The sequence below is a fragment of the Schistocerca gregaria genome, chromosome 1, assembly GCF_023897955.1.
Source record: "Schistocerca gregaria isolate iqSchGreg1 chromosome 1, iqSchGreg1.2, whole genome shotgun sequence".
Classification (NCBI taxonomy): Eukaryota; Metazoa; Arthropoda; class Insecta; order Orthoptera; family Acrididae; genus Schistocerca; species Schistocerca gregaria.
In genome coordinates this window covers 1158529996-1158548802 of record NC_064920.1, presented here as the reverse complement: position 1 = coordinate 1158548802, position 18807 = coordinate 1158529996, and the positions used below count along the sequence as shown (strand labels likewise).

At 44.9% G+C, this 18807-nt stretch overlaps 1 protein-coding gene across 3 annotated transcripts in view; it reads right to left on the bottom strand.

Annotated features, from left to right (window-relative positions):
• LOC126284072 (serine/arginine repetitive matrix protein 2) overlaps positions 1–18807 on the bottom strand; it is a 1302087-nt gene that overhangs the window by 775734 nt on the left and 507546 nt on the right. The window contains exon 3 of one of the 3 annotated variants that reach the window (XM_049982713.1): positions 9587–9623. In XM_049982713.1, the coding sequence (XP_049838670.1) occupies positions 9587–9623 (37 nt within the window). Of the gene's footprint in view, positions 1–9586; positions 9820–18807 lie in introns of those variants that run through there. The other 2 variants (XM_049982705.1, XM_049982723.1) reach the window with 2 other exon arrangements.

Below are 18807 nucleotides of genomic sequence, written 5' to 3'. Positions count from 1 at the left end.
CGAACCTGTGAAACCGAAATCCGCGCCGCCGCCGCCGCAGCAGCAGCCACCACGCCACAGCGGGTATCCCGTCTCGTCTCGTCCTGTCCCGTCCCAGGCCAAGGACAGCCCGCGCCGCGCTGCGGAGGATGCAGGCCGTGCTCGTTATCACTCCACTCCTAAGAGCCACAAACTGCCCGCGTCCCTGGACGCCCATCGTCTTTCCTAATCCCATTCACCGTAAGTGCACAACACTGTTGAGCTATTAGTCCAAACTTAGGGGGTCCTTTGGTTATCTGGGGGATAATCTTTAATGAAGTTCCACAATGTTCTGTTCTAGGTCAAGTGTTGTTTCTCATACACATAACTTAACACTCATTTAAGACACACGAAGTATAAATAGTTATTTCAAAGATAACTCGAATCTTATAATCAGTCCCAATAAAAACGTAGCGAAATATGAAACTGTAAATAATTAATTTAAAAGTTACTAGCTGTTTTTCTGTAAATGACTTCTGTTTTAATTATAAATTAAAAACACAGCATATTGAGTTCTGCACATCAGAAACCGCAGCAAGCTAATGAATTTAAAAGAAGCGTGGACGATTTTCTGGGATACGTACAAACACCAACATTTTTGTGTTTACATCTTGATGGGGATCTATGTTGCAGAAACCACATTTTAGAGCTTCAGCACGTTGTGCCATTACGTGTCCTGTACAGAAGTAAAGCAACAAGTTTTAAATAGACAAATGCTTGGCATAAGAAGAAGATACGGCCTCACCCACGATAACATTGTTGACTCTAAGGCTTCAAAAAAATTCTTCAGAGACCTTTTTTCTTTCATCAGTCTGCTGACTGGTTTGATGCGGCCTGTCACGAATTCCTCTCCTGTGTTAACGACTTCTGTCTCAGAGTAGCACATGCAAGCTAGGTCCTCAATTATTTGTTGAATGCATTCCAACCTCTGTTTTCCTCTACCATTTTTGCCCTCTACAGCTCCCTCTAGTGCCATGGAAGTTAGACCCTGATGTCTCAACATATGACCTACTATCCTGTACCTTCTTCTTGTCAGTGTTTTCCATATATTCCGTTCCTCGCCGATTCTCCGGAGAACTTCTCATTCCTTACATTATCAGTTCACCTAATTTTTATAATTCTTCTGTAGGTCCACATCCCAAATGCTTCGATCCTCTTTTCCTACGGTTTTTCCACAGTACATGTTTAACTACTGTGCAATGCTGTGGTCCAAAAGTACGTTCTGAAACACTTTTTCCTGAAATTATGGCCAATGGGAAATGTGCGTTTGGCGTCATTTTCTGAGAGGCCCCTTGCGGGGCAGGTGCGGCCGCCTTGGTGCAGGTCTTATTACATTCGACGCCACGTTGGGCGATCCGCGCGACGGATTGGGATGAAATGATGAAGACAACACCAGTCCCTGAGCAGAGAAAATCCCCGACCCAGCCGCGAATCGAACCCAGGCCCGTAGGACGGCAATCAGTCACTCTGACCACTCGGCTATCGGGGCGGACACGTACAATGTTTGATACCAGTACACTTCCCTTGCCCAGGAATGCCCTTTCCACCAGCGCTAGTCTCCTTTTGATATCCTATCCGGCCATCAAGGCATATTTTGATACCTGAGTAAAAAAATTGTTGAAATGGCTCAGAGCACTAAGGCACTTAACATCTGAGATCATCAGTACCCTACAACTTAGAACTACTAAAACCTAACTAACCTAAGGACCTCACACACATCCATGCACCGTAGCAATCGCGCGGTTTCGGACCGAAGCGCTTAGAACTGCTTGGCCAAAGCGGCCAGCGATGCCTAAGGAGCACAAGCTCTTAACTTCATCTACTTCGTGACCATCAGTCCTGATGTTAAGATACTCGCTGTTTTCGTTTCTGCTACTTTTCGTTACTTTCGCCTTTCTTCGATTTACTCTCAATCTATATTCTGTACTCGTTAGACTGTTCATTCGATTCCGCAGATCCTGTAATTCCTCTTCACTTTCATTGGCGGTAGCAATGTCATTAGCGAATCTTATCATTGATATCCTTTCACCATGAATTTTAATTCCGCTCTCGATCCTTTCTTTTATTTCCGTAATTGCTTTTTCTCTGTATAGATTAAATATCAGGGGCTGAAGACTGTCTTACACGCTTTTTAATCCGAGTACTTTGTTCGTCGTCTACCAGGCTTATTGTGTCCCCTACGGGTCTTGTGCATATTGTGTATTGCCAGTCTCTCCCTATAGCTGCCCCCTATTTTTCTCAGAATTTCGAACATTCTACACCATCTTACATTATCGAACGCTTTTTTCAGGTCGACAAATCGAATGGACGTGCCTTGAGTTTTCTTCGTACACCACATCATATTGTAAAGTTATATACCAACGGTGGGGCCGTTATTGCGTTATTGTGAAAGGTCTTCGTCAGGGTGTGTAATTAACCGCACTTGTAATTTCTCGATGCTGTTTGGCCCACAATACAGAAACATTCCCCCCCCCTCCCGCCCCCACTTTTTTTTTTTTTTTTTTTTTTTTTTTAGAAATCCGTTAAGATTCAGGAGGAGTATTGACGTCCATAACTAAAATCTTCCTTATTCATTTCCTTAGCGTTTAACCACAGTACGGGGTCCGCTTTATCAGGATTTATCAAATTTTATTTTATTACTTAACTTTGTTGACAAATGCTCTTTTTCAGGCCACAGTCGTTAAGGTAAGCCAAGGGACGGAAGTCCTGTGCGTCATCGGTCTGAATCTAATAAACTTCGTTCTGTGCTATCGTGCTGTGTACATCTACACCTACATCCACGTGATTACTCTGCTATTCACAATAAAGTGCCTGGCAGAGGGTTCAATGAACCACCTTCAAGCTGTCTCTCTACCGTTCCACTCTCGAACGGCACGCGGGAAAAAACGAGCACATTTTTTTCTGTGCGAGCCCTGATTTCTCTTATTTTATTGTGATGATCATTTCTCCCTATGTAGGTGGGTAGCAACAGAATGCTTTCGCAATCGGAGAAGAAAACTGGTGATCGAAGTTTCATGAGTAGATCCCGTCGCAACGTAAAACGCCTTTGTTTTAATGATTGCCACTCTGTTTCACGTATAATGTCCTTGATACTATCTCCCCTATTTAGCGATAATAGAAAACGAGCTGCCCTTCTTTGTACTTTTTCGATGTCAGTCCCACCTGATGAGGATCCCGCACCGTATAGCAATAATTCATAATAGGGCGGACAAGCGTGGTGTAAGCAGTCTGTTTAGGTATTCTGTGATACGGAATATGGGAAATCACTAATATTTGCCTAAACGAGCATGGTAAACCACCTAAAACTCGCTCTCAGACTGGCCGATGTACTAGCGAGCGGTCGTTAATGCGTTGAACCGATTCGATCCGAGTCGAACTCACATCCCTCTCTCGCAAGCTATGTCACTGCAATTATGCTATAAGAGCAGATGACGTTCGTAACTATAATACACGAAGAAAAATGACTTCCATTAGTTTTTATTGCATCTGACCTCATTTTAGAAAGTAGGAACCAACATCACTATTCGCTCTCCCATTATATTGAACGCATGACAGATATCAAGCCTTAAAAATGACCTCCATTAGTTTTTATTGCATCTGACCTCATTTTAGAAAGTAGGAACCAACATCACTATTAGCTCTCCCATGATATTGAACGCTTGATAGATATCAAAGCGTAATTTCAAAGTGAGCTAAGATAGGCACCACGGGGGTAAATCCTATTGTATAGAAGAATCGTTTAGAAGATAGTAACTTACTCTGTGAAAGTATTACATACTCCTACATCTACATCCATTCCCTTCAAACCACTTTGATGTGCATAGCACCACACAATAGGGTTTCCTCCCGTTCCTTTCGCGCATGAGCGCTGTGTAATTAATCTTATCTTCGCAGTCCCTACTGGAGAGGTACGTGGTGATTTGTAGCTTACTTACTCAAGGGGGGTAGTCCACTTTCAAAACTAAAAAAAAAGATTTTTTTGCTTAAAATGTTCGCCGGGATTTCTACATCACTGTAGCGTTCACCCCAAGTTCGCCAGAAACTCCATTATCGAGGTGATTTATCAAAAACAGTCTCCAAAAACCAGTCACAGCGGGAGAAGAAAAAACAGCTGACATGTAATTTATTTCAGCTACGGCCTAACAGGCGTTATGGAAATTATGAACGTGCTCGAACTTGAGATCAGACCAGCCTGTTAGCACTTCCGTACAAAAGGGGACGAAAAGCTTGTAGAGTGAGCAAAGTGGCGGATAGCAAAAGCTGCCAAAGAGGCCAGCAAGTCAATCGTGGCCACAGATAAAGGCGGAGGAAGACCTCGATTTGGATCTGGAAGGTTGGGTGTATGGTCCATGGATCGCTAATCAGAGGTATATTTGAATGTAAGACGTTTTGCGATATTTTCAAAAGCCTATTTTCGATGCAAGCTTTTGTCTCGATTTCGTGCGCGAAGAAAAGACATTTGTTTCAACAAGTCATCAATTTGTTAGAAATTAATAATTTTCGGTTGCCCTACGTATGGTGACAGAAAATTATTTTGTTGTAGGTGAAGTATAAGGCTTCGGGAATTCCAGCTAATGGCCAATGTTCCGGCTGCAAGGGATCCTTCCAACTGGTTCAGCAATAACAGGGGACGTCCGATCATGAGTTTTAGAATTACTTATGTTTTACTTGAAGAATATCGAGAAAATCATCTATTTTTCACGCTTTCAATGAAGGCCATCCTCTTAGTACCGGTACTTCGTAAATGGGCTTTCGTGGGATAAGTGACTTAGATCTTGCAGCTTCTGCTAGTACAGTTTCGTGAAGCTCTTCCACGATTCGAACAACATTCTTGCTATCCTTCTTTATGTACGTTGAATAACCCCTGTAAGTTCCATTTGGTGCTGCCTCCACACACTTGAGCAGTACTCCGGATGAGTCAGATGAATACTTCGTAGGCAGCCTCCATTGCGGACTGACTTGAGTTTTCACAGTGCCCTACTAAAGAACGAAAGTCTGCCACATGCTTTGCCAACAATTGAGAAATTACATGATCATGACGGTAAACGCTTGTTCCTTCGAAACGCAATTCTAGCGCTTTTGCATTCCGAAAGGTTATAGAGCCTAAATTTTAGCATAACATTTACGCAGTAATCCCAGAACATTAAGCAAACTAAATTCTGTTCCATAATACCGAATACACGTCAATATTGTTAATACATGCAACAACAGCTTGAGGTGTAACCTAATCCTGGAGGGAAATGCATGATGTCAGTAGCTGATGATTCTTTAATGCTAAACGGGTATACTTAAGCGATTCTGCTGATCGTCCCAGATAGGCGAGTAGTGAACCATGTCCTTGGAAAATGTACTTTCGGAGGATCGAATCCCGTTCGGAAACGGAATATTTCTGTCTGCATTTAACCTAACCTTCACCTCTCATATTCGCCAGGAATTCAGCCAGATCGTGTTGAGTTCCACAAGTGATTGATGTTAATATATATGATTAATGAGGACCACTGCAGCTGTACTGATACACGTTTATTATTTCATACCCCTTTTATTTGTTGGTAGTCTACATCGTAAGGCTGCCGAGTTGTGCCACTATCGTGATATAAGAGGTCTAACGCTACATACGACCACTAGACCTCACAGCTCGGCAACGTGGTGATGTTCTAACGAACGAAACCGAACCGGTCGTGACACAGAAATGTGTATCAATACAGTTGTGGTGGCTCTCATTTTATCATCAACATTCACCAGGAACGACACTTGCTTCCGTTTCCTCGTGAAACTAATTTGCCTCCTTTCCCAGGCATGAATAATGGGTTGCGTTATGGACACATAAGTTGCGGAAGTGGCGTCAATCTGAGATACTTGCATCATGTCGTTCAGTTACAAAGAATTATTATTATTTCTTTTCTGTCTTGAGTCCTTTAAGCCGTTCAGGTGTTTTCGTCCGAAGCGTAACAGAATCGGCGCTACGGTTATTTCCACACTTCGATTCAGTTGATCGAACTCGTAGTAATGGTTCAAATGGCTCTGAGCACAATGGGACTTAACATCTGAGGTCATCAGTCCCCTAGAACGTAGAACTTCTTAAACCTAACTAACCTAAGGACATCATATACATCCATGCCCGAGGCAAGATTCGAACCTGCGACCGTAGCAGTCGCGCGGTTCCGGACCGAAGCGCCTAGAACAGCTCGGCCTCCGTGGCCGGCCTCGTAGTAATCTTTCAAATTTCAAACTTTTAGGAAGTGAACAGGTGATCGTAGATTTTAAACTGAATAATAAAATAAAGATACATTAAGCTGTTTATTGACAAACAATTAAAACGCTATAGCACCAACATAACCTCACGAGCACTTTTCAAAGTGACGACCGCTAGCCTAAATGTATGCGTTATTTTGGCACAGTGTCTCAGAAATTCCTATTGCTATTGTACAATGACACATTCTGCTGGGATCGAATCGACCAATTGCCCTCTGGGTACTAGGGTGATTTCCGACACCAACGAGTACATGTAACGCCATAGGCAGAGAAATTCACTTGTCTGTGTGAAAGTAATGTAAAACACGGCTAAACTCATCACCTTCGAACAGTCAGGCCACCGACATGGGAACAGTGCTTCAGTACCTCGTAACCTCTGTAGGGACTACAACGTCTACATTCATGCGTATTTTAACCTTCTAAGTATGGGAACCCTCACGAGAACATATGGGTCTCGGGCGTGAATATTCTCATTAACGCCTGAAGTAACGGAAGAAGTGGAAACATAGGCGGAGATGCAAATATAGCTACAGTACGCAGAATGTGTAAAACGAAACAGATCAATGTCATTATACACACATCAAAAAAAGTTCAGCGTCAGCCCGGTCCCCAGAGCTCCTGAAAATAGGCGTTGGCTTTGGATATTGCTTCACAGACACAGACCCTTTGACTGTTCAGAGATGCCACCGAACCCGCTCAAAGTTGTAAACAACCATGCATGAGCAGCGCCTATTAGACAGAGGGAGTCCGACAGCCGATCAGTTTCATATTCTTTCCACCAGGGAAGTGGTACACGGCTCGTGTTGTCTGTAATTCAACCATGCCTAGACGGTAAGACAGCAGTTCGATAGCGTCCGCATTGTTACTTTTTGCCAGGAAGGTCACTCAACAAGGGAAGTGTGCAGGCGTCTCGGAGTGAACCAAAGCGATGTTGTTCGGACATGGAGGAGATACAGAGAGACAGGAACCGTCGATGACATGCCTCGCCCACGCTGCCCAAGAGCTACTACTACAGCGGGTGACCACTACCTATGGATTATGGCCCGGAGGGACCCTGACAGCAACGCCACCGTGTTAAATAATACTTTTTGTGCAGTCACAGGACGTCGTATTACGACTCAAACTATGCGCAATAGGCTGCATGATGCGCAACTTCACTTTCAACGTCCACGGCGAGGTCTATCTTTGCAACCACGCCACCATGTAGCACTGTATAGACGGGCCCAACAACATGCCGAATGGACTTAGACTGACCAGCATGTTCTCCAGACATGAACCCTATCGAACATATTGAAAAGGGGTGCTTTTGGACGACGTGACCCACCAACCACTCTGATGGATCTATGTAGAATCGCCTTTCAGGAGTGGGGCAATCTGGACCACAGTGCCTTGATGAACTTCGGGATAATATGCCACGACGAATACAGGCATGCATCAATGCAAGAAGACGTGCTACTGGGTATTGGAGGTATCTGTGTGTACAGCAATCCGGACCACCACCTATGAATGTCTCCCAGTATGGTGGTACAACATGCAATGTGTGGTTTTCATGAGCAATAAAAAGGGCGGAAATGATGTTTTTGTTGATCTCTATTCCAATTTTCTGTACAGGTTCCGGAACTCTCGGAACCGAAGTGATGCAAAAATTTTATTGAGGTGCGTCCATTCGTTAGCTTCGCTAATTCACAACTTACTGTCACCTCCAACTCTAAACTAGACACTGAGTTACGCTACCAAACTGTCTTGAAGGGTCAATAAAATTCTTCTGGGTATGTGATCGCATTCTCGATGAGTAAAACTTCCTCAGGGTGTTTTATGTTATTATTACTACTACTATTTGAGTTATGGAAAAACATCCTAAGGAAGGTCATTTGCAAAAGTGGCCGAAACATCGGAAGTTTTACACACTGACAGCGCTGCCACATTGCCAGAAGTATTTTATTGACCTTGAAGGCTAAGCTCGCACGACCACTATTTTTTTTTATAATGAACAGTTGTGACAGTTTCATTATCTTCGCCAACTCACAATCGGTATCTGTCAATTATGTATATAACACAGACACCGTGCTGTCCAACGGAATATGTTGCCATCATAAAGTTAATAATAATAAAGCACAGAGTCGAAAGTTTGCGCCACTGACTATTGCAGAATTTCGGTACCGCAATCTTCACTACAGCCAGCGAGACTGCGTATTCCTTTTGAAGAATGGCAATGGCCATGCACAAACGTACGTAGTTTACAAACATTTGGCTAAGACGCAATGGCCCCATCAACACCTTGTATCACCTTCTCTTATTTCAAAATAGTTTGGTTTCCTCTGTTATCTGTATGAATTATTGTTGTTATGGTCTTCAGTCCAGAGACTGATTTGATGCAGCTTTCCATGCTACTCTATCCTGTTCAAGCTTCCGAGTACCTACTACAACCTACATCCTTCTGAATCTGTTTAGGGTATTCATCACTTGGTCTCCCTCTTACGATTTTTATCCTCCACGCTGTCCTCCAATACTAAATTGGTGATCCCTGATGCCTCAAATGGTTCAAATGGCTTTGAGCACTATGGGACTTTTCTACTGAGGTCATCAGTCCCCTAGAACTTAGAACTACTTAAACCTAACTAACCTAAGGACATCACACACATCCATGCCCGAGACAGGATTCGAACCTGCGACGTAGCGGTCGCGCGGTTCCAGACTGTAGCGCCTAGAACCGCTCGGCCACTCCGGCCGGCCCTGATGCCTCAGAACATCGATCCCTTTTTGTAGTCAAGGTGTGTCACAAATTTCCCTTCTCCCTTATTCTTTGCAATAACTCCTCATTAGTTATGTGATCTACCCATCTAATCTTCAGCATTCTTCTGTAGTACCACATTTTGAAAGCGTCTACTGTCTGTATGAATATGACCTTAAAAATTAGCCACCGACTGTACATGTAGCATGCACGATACGCCTCCGCCACGGACGTATCGGCCTAAAGCTACGCTCCATTGTTTACGGCAGGTATAAACACGCAATTTAACGCCACGCGGAGTTACTTGCTAGTGAAAGTACTTCGTAAACTACGCGTTAAGTGTCCAGCTTGTTCCGTGCCCCGGTTTCGCAGTCTCGCACCACCTGTTACGCACCTGAGAAGAAATATGAGCGTTGTGCGGACATTAGCGAGGAAATTGACGTCGCGAGTGAAAGCGGGCGAAAGGGACGTAATTGTGACGTTCCAATTCCGGCAGCGTAAGTGCTCCCGACGTAATGTTCCGGGAGCGGCCCCAGTTGCGCAAGTGCTGCGTCCGAAGCGGGCGCCGGCCACGTGAGTACTCACCCTCCTTGGTGGTGGCGACCGTGCCGTCGGGCTCGACCTGCGAAGCAGAAGAGGAAGAGATGAGCGACACGCTGGTGGTGGTGGCGGCGGAGCTGGCGGCATCGCAGGGCGCGGGCGGCGACACGATCTGGATGACGACCATCCGCGACCGCACGGCGCACAAAACACACGGGGGAACACACGAGGGAACACACCGCGCCGCCGGCGACAACACGCAACACACTGCCGCTGCCGCTACTAGCACGCGAGCGCGCCCAGAGGCCGCGGCGGACGCGCCAGGCTGCCGGGCTCCCCCCACCACAGCCGCCTCCCATACCTACCGCTACTCCACGCCACGCACGGCAGCGGAGTCGCTGCGCCAATTTCTGGCGGGCCGTGCTCGCAGCCTGCGAGGCGTCACTGTCCGTGGAGGTTAGATTAAAAAAAATGGTTCAAATGGCTCTGAGCACTATGGGACTTAACATCTGAGGTCATCAGTCCCCTAGAACTTAGAACTACTTAAACCTAACTAACCTACGGACATCACACACGTCCAGGCCCGAGGCAGGATTCGAACCTGCGACCGTAGCAGTCGCGCAGTTCCGGACTGAAGCGCCTAGAACCGCTTGGCCACCACGGCCGGCGGAGGTTAGATTAGATTAGATTAGTACAGTACTTGTTCCACTGGTCGTGAATGCGACACTTCGTAATGATGTGGAACGTATCAGGTTAATAAAAGGTGTCTATACAAGATATTACATTACACAAAATATTACGTGACAATATATATATATATATATATATATATATATATATATATATATATATATATATATATGGTGTTACAAAAAGATACGGCCAAAGTTTCAGGAAACATTCCATTCCTCACACGCAAATAAAAAAAGATGTTATGTGGACATGTGTCCGGAAACGCTTAATTTCCATGTTAGAGCTGATTTTAGTTTCGTCAGTATGTACTGTACTTCCTCGATTCACTGCCAGTTGGCCCAATGTTGACTTCGGTGCTTGTGTTGACATGCGACTCATTGCATCAAGCACATCAGTACGTAGCATCAACAGGTTAGTGTTCATCACGAACAGTGCAATGTTTACAAATGCGCAGTTGGCCTATGTCCGTTTGATGTATGGATTAGCACGGGCCAATAGCCGTGGCGCGGTACGTTTGTATCGAATCGAGACAGATTTCCAGAACGAAGGGGTCCCGACAGGAAGACGTTCGAAGCAATTGATCGGCGTCTTAGGGAGCACGGAACATTACAGCCTACGACTCGCGACTGGGGAAGACCTAGAACGACGAGGACACCTGCAATGGACGAGCAATTCTTCGTGCAGTTGACGATAACCCTAACGTCAGCGTCAGAGAAGTTGCTGCTGTACAAGGTAAGGTTGACCACGACACTGTATGAAGAGTGCTACGGAGAACCAGTTGTTTTCGTACCATGTACAGTGTGTGCAGGCACTATCAGCAGCTGATTGGCCTCCACGGGTACACTTCTGCGAATGGTTCATCCAACAATGTGTCAATCCTCATTTCAGTGCAAATGTTCTCTTTACGGATGAGGCTTCATTCCAACGTGATCAAATTGTAAATTTTCACAATCAACGTGTGTGTCTAACGAGAATCCTCACGCAATTGTGCAATCACGTCAACAACACAGATTTTCTGTGAACGTTTGGGCAGGCATTGTTGGTGATGTCTTGATTGGTCCCCATGTTCTTCCACCTACGCTCAATGCAGCACGTTATCATGATTTCATACGGGATACTCCACATGTGCTGCTAGAACATGTGCCTTTACAAGCACGACACAACATGTGGTTCATGCACGAAGGAGCTTCTGCACATTTAAGTCGAAGTGTTCGTACGCTTCTCAACAACAGATTCGGTGACCGATGTATTGGTAGAGGCGGACCAATTCTATGGCCTCCACGCTCTCCTGACGTCAACCCTCTTGACTTTCATTTATGGGGGCATTTAAAAGCTCTTGTCTACGCAACCCCGATACCAAATGTAGAGACTCTTCGTGCTCGTATTGTGGACGGCTGTGATACAATACGCCATTCTCCAGGGCTGAATCAGCGCATCAGGGATTCCATGCGACGGAGGGTGGATGGAGGACATTTTGCACATTTCCTGTATCAAAGTGTTTGAAGTCACGCTGGTACGTTCTGCTGCTGTGTGTTTCCATTCCATGATTAATGTGATTGAAAGAGAAGTAATAAAATGAGCTCTAACATGGAAAGTGAGCGTTTCCGGACACATGTCCACATAACATATTTTCCTTCTCTGTGTGTGTGAGGAATGTTTCCTGAAAGTTTGGCCGTACCTTTTTGTAAAATCCAAATATTCATCTAATGAGCAGAAGGAGTTGCCATAAAGAAATTCTTTTAATTTCCTTTTAAATGCTATATGGCTATCTGTTAGACTTTTGATGTCATTAGGTATGTGACCAAAGAATTTTGTGGCAACATAATTTACCCCCGTCTGAGCCAAAGTTAGATTTAACCTTGAGTAGTGAAGATCATCCTTTCTCCTAGTGTTGTAGCCATGTGCACTGCTATTTTGAATTCGTTCGGATTGTTATATATAAATATATATATATATATATATAGAGTGAGGCAACAGTGAAGATCTCTAGCTCTTTAAATAAGTGTCTGCAGGATGATCTTGGATGAGCTCCAGCAATTATTCTGATTACACGCTTTTGTGCAATGAACACTCTAGTACTCAATGATGAGCCACCTCTGAATATGATGCCATACGAAAGCAGAGAATGAAAATAGGCGTGGTCAGCTAATTTACTCAGATGTATATCGCCAAAATTTGCAATGACCCTAATAGCATAAGTAGCTGAACTCAAACGTTTCAGCAGACCGTCAGTGTGTTTTTTCCAGTTCAACCCCTCATCAATGCATACACCTAGAAATTTTGAATATTCTACCTTAGCTATTCTACCGTGGCAAGGCGCCCAAGGCCGCGCGAATATCCCGTGCGATAAAGTAAAGGGTGTCCCAAAAAGAATGACTCGATTTTAAATCGAATTATTTACTAGGAAGAAGGGCTTCACACCAAAAAATTGCATACTAAATTACTCAGAAAAGACAGAAGTTTATAAAAATCCATCATAAATGTTTAATATGTTTTCAACTGGTTGCACGGACGACATCTAGCCGATAGCCGAGTTCATCCCAAACTGAGCGTAAGGTGTCTTCTGTCACTGAAGCTACAGTAGCTAATATTCTGGTTTTTAGTAAATCAATGTCAGGAGGTAAGGGAGGAACGTAAACAAATTGATTAACGTATCCCCACAGGAAGAAATCACATGGTGTTTTGTTGGGTTGGGCTGTTTGGAGGAAGAGACCAGGCAGCGAGGTCATCGGTCTCACCGGATTAGGGAAGGATGGGGAAGGATGTCGGCCGTGCCCATTCAGAGGAGCTTTTGCCTGGAGCGCTTTAGGGAAGTCACGGAAAACCTAAATCAGGATGAGCGGACGCGGGATTGAACCATTGTCCTCCCGAATGCGAATCCAGTGTGCTAGCCATTGAACCACCTCGTTCGGTCACATGGTGTCGAGTCAGGGGACCTAGGAGGCCAAGAGTGTAAAGCCTGGTCTCGCCGTCCTGTACGGCCTATCCAACGTGGAGGCACGTTGGTATTGAGGAAACTGCGCACGTTGTTGCGCCAGTGCGGTGGTGCTCCATCTTGCTGATAGATGAAATTGTTAGAGTCAAGTTGTGGGAATAACCAGTTCCGTAGCATTGGAAGGACTGTCCTGTTACGGTTTCTTCCTCAAAAAAGTAGGGTCCATAAACTTTGCTTTGCGAAACATTCACTTTTGGTGAATCACGTTCGTGTTCAATTGTTTCATGAGGATTTTCGATCCCTCATATACGTACATTGTGGCGGTGAACCTTACCGCTAATATAGAAAGTTGCCTCATCGCTGAATATCAACCGTGAAATAAAAGTGTCATCTTCCATGTCCTCTACAATAGCATTGCTAAAGTCCACTCGCTTCACTTTGTCTGTATCTTGAAGAGCTTGTAGCAGTTGTAATAGGTATGGTTTGAGGGCTAAACGACGCCGTAACACACACCACACTGTCGTGCGCGGTTACGCAAGTTCTCGGCTAGCACGACGCGTAGACTTGCAGGGGCTCCTCTCAAATTTTCGTCGGATTTGTTCCACTGTTTGTTCAGGAACGCATGGCCGGCCAGGACTTTAGCCTTTACAGAGGCACCCTGTTTCTTCAAACCTTTTATACCACCGTCGAATGTTCTTTGTTGATGGTGGTTTAGCACGAAATCTAATATGAAACGCCCGCTGAAATACGATCATTGAGTACGACTATATTCAATAACATATTTCTTGTGTTGCGCGGACGCCATATTTCCCGAGACTGGCTGCACGGTCCGGGTCTGCGCTCGTAGCGACATCTGGCGGATTTTTTTTTTTTTTTTTTAAATTCTAGACCATGCCGATTGCATCTGGCGCTGTTTCAGTTACCTAGTGACATTTGTCTCAGTAGGTGTGTTGTCCATGTAGAGACAAATAAATGATTAAAATTTCAGAAAAAAATGGATGATTGTTCGAGAGAAGGAGTTTAACAAATTGAACAAGTCAGTAACGCGTAGTTCCTTTTGTGTTCCTTATGCAAGCAGTTATTTGGGCTGGTACTGACCGACAGAGCTGTTGAATGTCCTCCTGAGGGATGCTATGGCAAATTCTGTCCAATCGGCTCTTGAGATCCTCCAGATCCCGAGCTGGTTGGAGGACCCTGCCCGTAACGCTACAATCGTTTTCAGTTGGGGAAAACTCCGGCTGCCTTGCTGGCCGAGGTAGGGCACGAATACAACCAGTAGAACTAGTTTGTCTGTGTGGCCATCCTACGCAGCAAGCATATAAATATTTGCTCTGTAAATAAAACTGCGTTTTCCTGCTGCTAGTTACTTTATTTATCCCATACGCGTTTCGCCTTCTCCTGTTCTAAGGCATCATCAATGTGATCTATAACGATACAGTTTTGTTAGTTATAGATTATCAAACAGTTCACTTTGTAAAAAAAAAACTAATTACTTACGATTTGCTGATCTGCGTTTCCTCACATCTTTGTGTTCCCGCCTTCCACCTCTAGACCAGATGTGAGGAAACGAAGATCAGCAAATCGTAAGTAATTAGTTTTTTTTACAAAAGGTCTGGAAGTGAACTGTTTGATAATCTATTACTAACAAAACTCTATCGCTATAGATCACACTGATGCTGCCTTAGAACAGGAGAAGGTGAAACGCGTAAGGAATAAATAAAGTAACTACCAGCAGGAAAACGCAGTTTTAATTACAAAACAAATATTTACAAGTAGTAGACATTCTTACCGTGTGCGGTCGGCATTATTTTGCTCAAATATATGCCCAGGATAGCTGTGAGGGAAAAATATGTAGGCTGTCGAATATCATCGGCGCACCGCTGTGCTGTGAAATGATGAAGTCCCATATTCCCTGACAGAGCGTAGGGCAACGATGCGGGAGACCTGCACCGCCGTACTAGGCAAGGTCCTGGTGGAGGTGGTTTGCCACTGCCTTCCTCCGACTGTAAAGGGGGTGAATGATGATGATAAAGACGACACAACAACAGCCAGTCATCTCGAGGCAGGTGAAAATCCCTGACGCCGCCGAGAATCGAACCCGATACCCTGTGCTCCGGAAGCGAGAACCCTACCGCGAGACCACGAGCTGCGGAAGTGCTGTAAGAATCCGGCGGATAACAACGAAAGGGGTCCTGCTATGAACAGAAATGGAACCCGAAAGCATCACTCCTGGGTGTCGAGCCGTACAACGGCCGACAATCAGGCTGGTATCCCAGGCTTCCCCAGACACGTCTTCGCTGGTCATGGAGAATCGGTTCATAGATGGACCTATCACTGATGGAAATTCTACTCCAGGCCGGAAAGCCCTGTATAGAGACGCCCCTTATAGCTATGGGGTATCAGCCAGACTGTCACAGACAGAAGTTTATAAAAATCCATCATAAATGTTTAATATGTTTTCAACTGGTTGCACGGACGGCATCTAGCCGATAGCCGAGTTCATCCCAAACTGAGCGTAAGGTGTCTTCTGTCACTGAAGCTACAGTAGCTAATATTCTGGTTTTTAGTTAATCAATGTCACGAGGTAAGGGATGAACGTAAACAAATTGTTTAACATATCCCCACAAGAAACAGCTCGGGATTTTGAGATCTATCGCGTCAATTGGACATATTTTACCACGCTATCTCTCAGGAAACATATATCGGCTATGTCAATCAATGCCAAGCTGCTTGCATAAGGACCAGAGGTGGACCTACGCGTTACTGACTTGCGCAATATGTGAAGCTTTTTCTCTTGAATAAAACATCCAGTTTTTCTGAAACGGTAAACATCTATTTGTCTGTAAATGTACATCACATCTACCGATTTATGTCCCGTTCGCCCGTTCGAATAATTCCTTCGTTGTGCTTTCTTTCTGATAGAGTAATGTCGTGTCGTATCACAATATTATTAATATAGCTCCATCATAGCTGCCGAACATAAAAAGAACTAACAGGTTTCCAATTGTGCCTTCCCGTCTTCATGTTCGTACTCAAGGTGCGGTGTGTCGGCTGGGAAGGCACAGTTGTGTGACGTGAATCTTCAGGTTTTGGCGGCGAAAAGACTATTCCATTAAATATCAGGAGTGCAAAAAAGAATTCTCCTCCTTCTTCTATTATTTCGGCTGTATAACGTTCAGCCATCTTCAGAGTGAGCCATAAGACTGCCACTCCAGCGCTCGCTCCGTCCTTTTATACTCGTGTACCGCGCAACTGCGCATGCGGGCACAGGTGCAAATGCGCCAGAGACGTTGGTCGGCGGCAGAGACGTGCACAATGCGCGAGTTACATCTATGACTCCGCAGTCGATCCGTTTTGACGTCTTTGTGGGTTTATTACACCAAGTGCCGGATTCCATGACTTATCAAGGTTGAAACCATTATCTCTATTAATTAAATTCGTCGTCAAACGAATCTCAGTTTGAGAGTGATAGATGTAACTTGCGCATTGTGCACGTCTCTGCCGCCGACCGAGGTCTCTGGCCCATTTGCATCTGTGGCCGCATGCGCAGTTGCGCAGTACACGAGTATAAAGGAGCGGCAGTCTTGAGGCTCACTCTGAAGATGAGTGAACGTTATACAGCCGAAATATTAGAACAAGAAGGAGAATTCTTGCTGCTACATGTCCGAAAGTTAATGCAACATTTCTGTTACGTCCGACAAGCGACTGAGAATACGATACATCACAGAGTAGCGCTTTAGCAACTTTTCCGATAGTTACACTTAGTGCAAAGGCGTAAAGATCGGTATCAGTTCATCCCAACTGTTTACCATTGACCGGAGTTTGGTGTTCTAGCGTTCTCGGTCTTTCTCATGGAAATCCAGGGCCCGTATCTGAGCCAGCTGTCTTACTTCTGCGATCCTGGCAGTAAAAGACTTCACGTACTCATTCTGGATATCGTTCGGTTGAAATGAAAACTGTGTATCCATTGTCGTTTCGGCCACACGACCGTGGAGCAGCAACAATAGTGTGAAACCTGCAGTGTCTTCCTTCTTTGTGCTGTTTGCGAATGTCACGAAGGGCTATAACGTATCCCAATCTTTTCGTCATCAACGTACATTGAAAACATGTATGCCAACATCTTATTAAAGCGTGCAGTGAGGCCATTCATCTGTGGATGGTTGACAGTTGTCATCCTGTGGGTGATGTCGCAACGCAAAATTATCTCTGATACTGGTCTCGACTGGAAAACCTTTCCTTGATCAGATAGCATCACAGGGGGCGCTCCAGACTCCAGAATGATGTCTGCTACAAGGAACTTCGAAATTTCTGGACCTATTTAGCAATCGGACAGGTTTGTTGATAGCATAGCGGGTGCGGTTATCAGTACAGATTTCACAAGATGTCAATTCCAATTCGGTGGAGTGACGCTGCTGCAGATGGAATTGTTACCAGATGCACCGCAAATAACCTCGTCACAAGCTTCCGTCGTTGACATTTTTTGCTGAGGATCACATAGTGTGTAACGGATCGATAGAGACCTGGCCTGCGTCCGATTCGGTATAGAGGCTTCACGAATCCCTGGTGATCAGATGCTGTAAGTCTGGAAATATTTCAGGCTAGGTAGCCGTAGGTGAGCTGGGACGAGGAGCAGCCATTTTCCCCTCAATGGGTCATCCTCTTGTGGAATGGTCTGTTTATTAACTGGAATTCTCGTTTGGTCAGTATCTCCTTCTGTAAAGCTTCTATGGGTTTCAGGAATGTTGGATCTTTCACCTATTCAGCATAAATCTCATTTAATGCAGCAGTGAGTGAGATTTCGTCCATGCCACTGTGTTCCGAGAAAGGATGACTTTAAAGACATCGGCGTCCTTGTATTTTCGTCCGCATTTTTATGCCTCTGTGACATCACACTCCTGAGGCTTCAGTGCCCATCTCGCCAGTCGATGTGTTGGATCTTTCAGGCTAGCCAGCGAGCATAGAGGATGGTGAGCCGTCATAACGGTGAATGGTTTACCAAATGATTGTGGCTGGAACTTGTTGATGGCCAAACAACTGCAAGACACTCTTTCTTGGTTGTTTTCCTCTCGGACTTGAAGAGAACTCTCGATTTTTACTAGGAACCAACCAACGCATGTACAGCCAACTTCCCGATTAAGAAAAACGCTCCACAGAAGATTAGACATTTGGAGGACGAAGGACAACATGACAGCCAGCGACACAAAACACTACACCACGCTGCGTACACCAGAGCTCGCGGCAGTATTGTTCTGGTTCCGATTTTTGGACTGGTAAGCTTACAGCCATCATCAAGGTGAATCTCTGGTAGAATTTAAACCACATGACACAATACCGTAGAGTAAACCAATACCCTCTGTACAAGAACGTTTCATCGAACACCAGTGACACACTCTACTTCTACAGCCCAACATAATCTGCAGTGGATGAACATTTTATTTCCATTGGCCGTTCCATGGATTATCGGAAAGTCAAAGTACGGGACAGCACTTTTCAGGTGGAGTCAGACAACATATTAATTCCCTCCACATACATCTCACGCAATGACCATGATGAGAAAATTCGAGAAATTAGAGCCAATAGAGAGGCTCACCAGCAGTCATTCTTCCCACACACTATTCGCGAGTGGAACAGGGTTGGA